At 41.6% G+C, this 7,578-nt stretch overlaps 2 protein-coding genes across 4 annotated transcripts in view; one reads left to right on the top strand and one right to left on the bottom strand.

Annotated features, from left to right (window-relative positions):
* Positions 1 to 1,504, bottom strand: part of ANKRD27 (ankyrin repeat domain 27) — a 68,517-nt gene extending 67,013 nt beyond the window's left edge. The window contains exon 1 of one of the 3 annotated variants that reach the window (XM_084645033.1): positions 1,421 to 1,504. The gene's annotated coding sequence lies outside the window, so the exon portion shown is untranslated. Of the gene's footprint in view, positions 1 to 1,317 lie in introns of all 3 variants that reach the window. The other 2 variants (XM_084645031.1, XM_084645032.1) reach the window with 2 other exon arrangements.
* A 160-nt stretch (positions 1,505 to 1,664) lies between these two features.
* RGS9BP (regulator of G protein signaling 9 binding protein) lies at positions 1,665 to 4,194 on the top strand. The gene has a single exon (XM_084644934.1). The coding sequence runs from the start codon at positions 2,242 to 2,244 to the stop codon at positions 2,953 to 2,955; it is 714 nt and encodes a 237-aa protein (XP_084501060.1). The 5' UTR covers positions 1,665 to 2,241; the 3' UTR covers positions 2,956 to 4,194.
* The last annotated feature ends 3,384 nt before the right edge of the window (positions 4,195 to 7,578 follow it).

Consider the following 7,578-nt stretch of genomic DNA (forward strand, 5'->3'; position numbering starts at 1 on the left):
TAATTTGTAACAAGTGTTCAAGTTTGTCACATTAACTTACTGCTAATTTGCATATACAGTTATAAAAAGCCCAAGCACAAATCCTCTCTTGACTCAACATCTATACTTGCTACAAAGCTTCCTAAACAGTTCACACTCACTTAAGTGAGCTCAAAGAGAGAAACACAACCTTTTACTCTACATACTGTATCAGAAGCTTTGGAAGGAAGCAAAATGAGTTGATACGAACCAACGAGTCTGAGTCACCTTCTGCATTCTTTTAAAAAAAAAAAAATCTAAGATAGTATTATGATTAAAGCTGCGGAAAAGTATCAGTTCTCCTAGCCTGATAGAAACAGTATTTACTCATGGAAAAAAAAGTTTGTACTGTCTGAGAAATAATCAGCAACAACTATTAACGCAAGTGGGACCACAAGAAAAACCAATAACCCTGTGTGTAACTCAAAGACCCTTAACCCCGTGTTTACGCTGCATGCAGTTTAATCCCAACATAATGTAATGTTTCCCCCCCAAATTAATTCAAAAATATATTTGGAGCTCTTTCCCCACCCCATGGGACAATCAGAAATGTGACTTAATTAGCTCTCTGGAAGTCTCCAGTTTGGACAGAAACCTATAGTTTGGATCGGATATCAACAACAGAGTTGCAGTGTCAACATTTAAGACGGTGAACGTTGCTATACCGGAGAAACAATTACAACAATCCCATCCAGAGTCCAGCACTGTGTTGAGGGTGGAAAAAGAATTTGCATACTTCCCTTCTGAAACACGTTCACTCTCTGAAAACACACACTCTCTTTGCAACGGTGTCTCCCTTGAAGCGTATAAAAATGAAGCCAACCGAAGCTCTGTGTACAAGCCCCACATGCCTGCATTACGCTGTAACTTAACTCCCACAGAGAAGCAACAGCACTGCCAGGACACAGAGATCTGGAACAAAACATACTTCCCGCTCCCCCTCCATCCCATCTCTTACGCTGGGGTAGCAGAGGAGGATGGAAGGTGGTTTTCGAAGCTTGAGTTCACAGGCCTTGGTAGGAAGACAATTTAAAATGAAAACCATGTGACAGCGGCAAACCCTGTTTTCAGTCACCCCCACTATTAAGGATGAGCTGGGGGCACCGCAAGGACAGCTACAGCCCCCGAAAGTGCTACCCTCTGCCACAGGAAACGTCTCGGTCAGTGCTGACAAGGCCAGGAGAAGGGGCCCCACTTGCCCAGCAGCCCCCAAAGTCATACACTCCCTCCGGGGGGGGGAAGTCCCCCCAGCCCGATTTAGAAAATAGGGAGTCAACAGACACCAGAAAATTTACTTACTTACAAAGGTAACATTGTCTCACTTCCTCCCCAGACACAGAGCACCACTAGCGGTCCAGCCCAGCTCCCCCCCTAACTGCTGTGCATTTCAACCAAGCCCTACCAGGATCCGAGCGGGCGGCGCACCACAGCACCCCAGCTACGCCAAGCCAATGAGCCCCGGCTTCTCCCGCGACGGAGGTAGCGTCCACTCAATCAGCAGCCTGCGAAGGCGGAGCCTAGGCACGCCGAGAAGCAGGGCGGCTGTATTTCGCTGGAAAGAGAAACCGCGGCGCTACTTCCTGCTCGGCACCACGTGACTCCTCCAGGTGCTCCAGCTGTGCAGTATTTAATGTCAACAGCTGAGGCGCCAGGTTGGTATTGGGCAGGCGAGTTTTCAGGCGCTACAGACCGGCCTCTGGTCATCTGGCACACATGGTGGCAGCACTCGGGCTTTAATTAAAGGCTGTCTTGTTTTTAGCTCTGTTTTTAATTCATTCCTGCCGATTCGGCTTGGTGCATTTAAAAACAACGTGCATCTGATTTTCTCGTACTGGAGCCGCCTGCAGGAAACCGCAGCTGTTCTCCATCTCGCTGTATCTGGAGTAGGGACTGGGGCAGTCCTCCCTCGGATGCTGAATACTGTGCGCAAAGCGATGCCACTCACTCCCCAAACTCCTCTCCCGCTTGCATGGACCGTAGGAGGATTTGGAGCCGTGTGAGCGGTCGGAAGGGACTAGATCTAAGTATTTGCATGCGGGATCCGAGCTCCGCGATTACCATGCGTGTTGGTGACATCTGGCGCTGGCAGCTCCCTGGATCCAATAGAGGGTAATCTGAACTGAGCCGCGGGAGGTAGACCAGCGGGGACACCAGTTCACCCAGCGAGCAGCCCGCCAGTTGGAGCCCGCTGGCTGGGGCACTGGTCTGCAGCCTGCCTGAGCCATGGTGAAGGAGGAATGCAAAGCGCTGCTCGATGCGCTCAGCAAGGTGACTGCTTGCTATCGGCACATGGTGCTGACCATCGGGGGCACCTCGGACTCGCAGAACCTGCGGGAGGAGCTCAAGAAGACTCGGCAGAAAGCCCAGGAGCTGGCGGTGGCTAACAGGAACAAGCTCACCGCCGTCTTGAAGGACAAGACGGTGAGTAAGGAGGATAAGACTGAATTCGAGAGGCTCTGGGTGATCTTCTCCACTTGCATGGAGATCCTGGAGATTGACATGAAGAGAGCCCTGGAGCTGGGCCAGGAGTTCCCCCTAAACGTTCCCAAAAAGCACCTGATCCAGACGGGCATGAGCGGGGGAACCTCTGGGGTGGCCGCCAGGGCTATGAGCGTCCAGAACATGAAATACGAGGCTGAACACAACATAGATGTAGTGGATTTGAAAGACCTGGAGAACGAGATCAACCAAGTAGGAGAGATGATGTACGAGATGGAGATGAAGGTGAATGTCCCCCAATGGACAGTAGAGGCTAAGCAGGACCCTGGGGCTGAACTCAAATCCACCATTAGCTTGGGCGCCTCCTCCATTGGCATGATCTCCGTGGAGGAAAACAAATCCTTCTGCGATATCAGCAAAGTTCTAGCTGGGATCATTTTCTCCGCGGTGCTCATTATCGCTATTGTCTTGGCGGTGTGTGTGGTAAAACTCTCATAGGCTGGCTTAGTGTTTCTGCAAGACAGAACCACTTTCTCTCTCACAAGTATTTCATGCAGTATGGACCGCTTCAGGATGGGTCACTTGGAAGAGCTGACAATTTAATATCTTGCGTATAAAACAAATCTGGATGGCATACAATCTGATCATGCGTGGAGCATCTGGATGTATGTGGTTTTGGTTTGTTTGAAAGCTCTAAAGGTACGGATCAGCCTACAATATAGGATGACTTTTTGCTGGTTTTGTAATGGTTAACTGTGTGCAAAGTATCAGGGTATTATCACTACAGGCTATAGCAGGGATTTGTCTGCTATTAATAGATGACTGTTCTCAGTAGCCTGAAATTATTCTTTAATAGGCTCTGATGTTCATTGCTGGTCCATGTTTACAAAGTAGTTGAGAATTGCACAGGATTTGGGGTCTAAGGTGGATGTCTGTGGCAAAACTAATGGACACGTGTGTGAGTTTTCCTCTCAAACACAGGATATTCTGTCCAGAAGAAAAAATAGAAAATCCCAGTAAGAAGATTAAACAACCTCTATTTTATCTTAATTCTTGGAGAGTGTGCAACATTTGATACCAAATGCACTGTTTGTACAGTCCCTAATTGCACTTTTTGGCAGGGTACACATTAATAATCACTAAAGGCAATAAAAATCTTCAAAGTAGATGGAGAGTATCTTCTGTAGAACAGCTTTCACAGAGAGATATTAACAGGCTCCATCCCTCCCTTTTATACATCTCCTTTTATTTTCCCCAGCAGAAAAGCTGATTCTTGCTACTTGTCCAAATTCTTCTTTCCATGCAAGTGGTTGGACTTCACATCAGCTGCAAAATTAAATATTTATCCAAAATTAGAAGTAGTAATTTCTAAAACGGGTTGTGGCAAACTAACAAAATCATGTAAAGTGAAAACCGATGCTCTAGCTTGTCTGCCTCAGGTTCTGTAGCACAAATAGAGGTCTAATCTCATGTTGACCTCTTACTGTTAATGAGATCTATATCTGCAGGAATCCAGAGGAAACTAGAACTGCAGGGCTCAATCCTGTTGTTTTTATTTGCCTGATTAGTCCAATTGAAATGACTGGAAATGCAAAATTGGGCCTATAGTTGATATCTTTAATCGGATGCCTGTGCAGTTTTGTAAGAACAGAGCATAAAGCCTAACTTTGACATTTTGTTCTTGTTTGATTGTTTGCATGTAGACAGTTTAAACTCTTTTCCCTCCCCCAATAAAACTGTGAGTACTGACACAACACTGACTTTGAAGAGAATTTCTGTGATCTCTTGCATAAAAATGCATGTATTCATTTTTTAAATATACAAATTATGTACATCTGTTCTGATTAAAGTAGACTTGCTCCTATGCACACAGATTCTTGAGGAGGTATACAATGTCAGGGGCATAGATTGTACTGTTCAGGCAAATATAAAGACAAGGCACTGCTTTATAGGGTGATAAATTAGTGACTCCTCTGAATTGAGCATAAAGGACGCATTACTAAAATTCACCATGAAATTTGTTGACAAGAAGTTACTGGGCATATGCAGTATTAGTGTGTATGCGTGTTTTAAACAAAATCATGTTAGCTTTCTTAATAAAACAGTTTTGTGATTCAAAAGATGGCAAACATATTTAAAATATTATTATTAACCATGTTTATTACAGTTATGCCTAAGGGCCAATCAAGAGTGACTCCCCCATTATATATAGGTACCATACAAACACAGAGCAGTAGACGGTTCCTGCCCTGAAAAGCTTACAATCTAAATAGACAAGATTGGAGGAAGATGCTCTTCTGAGGTGAAGAGACTGAGGGAGGAGTGGGGAGCAGGAAGGTTGGAGCAAACAGCCAAGCAACACAGGAGAGATAAAGCATGGTCAAAACTGTAGAAAGTTCTCCAATGGACCAAAAATCCCTGCTTTGGTTGCTTCTGCCCTTATTGACTGGAGTTTCTGGTTGGCTACTCCACAGTTTTCTCCTCGTGCCCCCAGAGTTTACCCTTTAAAAGTGAAGACGAGTAAAGTTAGATTTTTGGAGCGCAAATAAAAGCTCTTGTATGTCATATTTCAACCTATACATTGTTGTAGCCACGTCGGTCCTAGGATATCAGAGAGACAAGGCAGGTGAGTTAATATAGTTTATTGGTTTCAGAGTAGCAGCCATGTTAGTCTGTATTTGCAAAAAGAAAAGGAGTACTTGTGGCACCTTAGAGACTAACAAATTTATTTGAGCATAAGCTTTCGTGAGCTACAGCAGTGTATAAAGCCTCACGAAAGCTTACGCTCAAATAAATTTGTTAGTCTCTAAGGTGCCACAAGTACTCCTTTTCTTTTTATAGTTTATTGGACCAACTTCTGTTGGTGAGAGAGAGAAGCTGACACAGAGCTCTTCAGTCTGGGAAGTATCCTCAGAGTATCACAGCTAAATATAAGGTGGAACAGAATGTTTAACACATATTTCAAGAGACCATTCATGTTTAAGTGGTCAGTTAACACTAAGTGGAAACACTAATCCATGCTACTACAGTCTGAATTTAAGGCCATATATTGATCTTCCTCAGCATGTGGAATTCTCATAGATGCTAATGTGAATTTTGCATATGGTCCAGCCCAGGCTAAGTCTTTATGTGTTGTGAGGATTCATAGCAAGGCTGTAGATTTTTAACCAATACAGTTCACTTATTTTACTGGGGTAATATCGTATGTGATTATTAATCTGACTGCTTAATGGTCACAAACAGATTATTTTGAGAAGAGAGAGAAAGTTTGTATTTTTGGTGCTATTGTTCCAGTCTGCCTAGATGGAGACTTGCTGAAACTGCTGTGCATTGACTTACAAGTGAAGGGCTTATATAAGGGCTTGACAACTTTTCTAAAAATACACACGCACACAAAAAATTGCAGGAAAACCTTAATACTATAGATTTGGATTGCTACCACCAATCACTAGATATTCATGTTCACTGTTTGCACTCTCCCATCATTCAGTTTACAAGGAACTGAATAAGAGCTAGGACCTTATCCTGTTTTCCTTGCACACCTTTTACTCCTATTGTGCTCAATTAACTTTGGTAGGAGTTTTGGTTGTCCAAGGAATGCAGTTTTGGTATCCGGTGGATAATAAATGATTAATTGTCTTGAAGTCCTGAACTGTGTAGACTGTCTGTATTCAGTTAGTTGTATAAGTGTTTTAACAGTAAACGATTTGACATTTTCAAAAATGAGCCTCAGGTTAATGAGTTGTAAATCTGTAGTGTATACAAGACACATGCACTCAGCTACTCAAATCTTTATTTCTGTGAGTAGCCCTTATTCATGTAAGTAGCTCCTCTTACTTCAGTGTGATTACTCCCATAAATAAGCCTTTGCAGGACTGGACCCCTTATCGTTCCAAAAAATTAAACTTTTCTATCTCAGCGTAAACTGCAGATTTACACATCATTAACTTGTCCATGTCTCAACAACATCAGTATTGTCAATTGAGCATACATTAAGGTATGTGATATTAAAAGATAATCAGAAGTCTGAGAGCAGGATTGGCACCACCTAATTGGCTAATACCCTACCATTAATCTCCTAAAAATACCTAGTACAACTGTATGTACAACGTGACCTAGTTCAGGGAAACTTACATGCATAAAATCCAAATGGTAATAAACAAAAACCCTTTGTGCAAGTCTGCATCAAGGAGCAGATCCTAGTCTCATCAAATAATCCAAAATTTTGCCTTAGATTTAAATGGGAGCAAGAGCATTCCCCCAACCAAGTAAATATTTTGCACTTTGATTCTTACTGCTATTAGAAAGCTTTTTGTGTCATGTTAGAATATCTTATTATAAATAGAAACTTTACAAATAAGAATATGGGGAGAATGTTATAACATCCCAATGAGCAACCTGAAAGACATTAACTAGCAATTACAATTTATTTATCCATCGAATACCTTTTTAAAAAAGCTGAATTAAACAATGAAATTTGGTTTCTTGTGAAACAAATTAATTCTTTTGTTCTGAAAATTCTGTTCAGTTTACAGATTTTCATGCTAGGAATGAACTTTATAATTGCAGTTTGAAGGGATTGAGAAGAATATTTTTGCAAATAACAATTATTAAAATCAAGCTTTATAATATTGTACATGTTCAATGTGTGACAAAAATAAAAATATTTTGACTATGATGCTAACCTGGGACCAAAATGTTATTCTGTGTATTCAGCAAGAAATTAAGCAATGTGCATTTTTTTCATACTATCAGATTTTATTTCAAAATAATTGTCTTATCAATATTGCATAGCCATTTTAATATGAGTCTGTGAAATATTAAAATCTTAGAGTTGAATGAACTTGCATCATTCCATCCTGTACATGGTGGAATGACATTTTCTATACTTGCAGTAAAACTTGCTAATGTCACTATTATTTCTTCCATTTAAAATAAAGTATGTTCTGTTAACTAACTGGTTCACTTGCAGCAGTAATTAAATAAAAAAAAACTTTAAAAATATGTCTATTGACAATTAGCTCAATAAACCAGATGATTCTATTTCATTCTAAATCATCTGACTGATATACCAAACTCTCAGATACAAACACCATAATTCTACATTCCTATTAAAGAAAA

The sequence above is a fragment of the Lepidochelys olivacea genome (assembly GCF_965140295.1).
Source record: "Lepidochelys olivacea isolate rLepOli2 genome assembly, chromosome: 12".
Lineage (NCBI taxonomy): Eukaryota > Metazoa > Chordata > Testudines > Cheloniidae > Lepidochelys > Lepidochelys olivacea.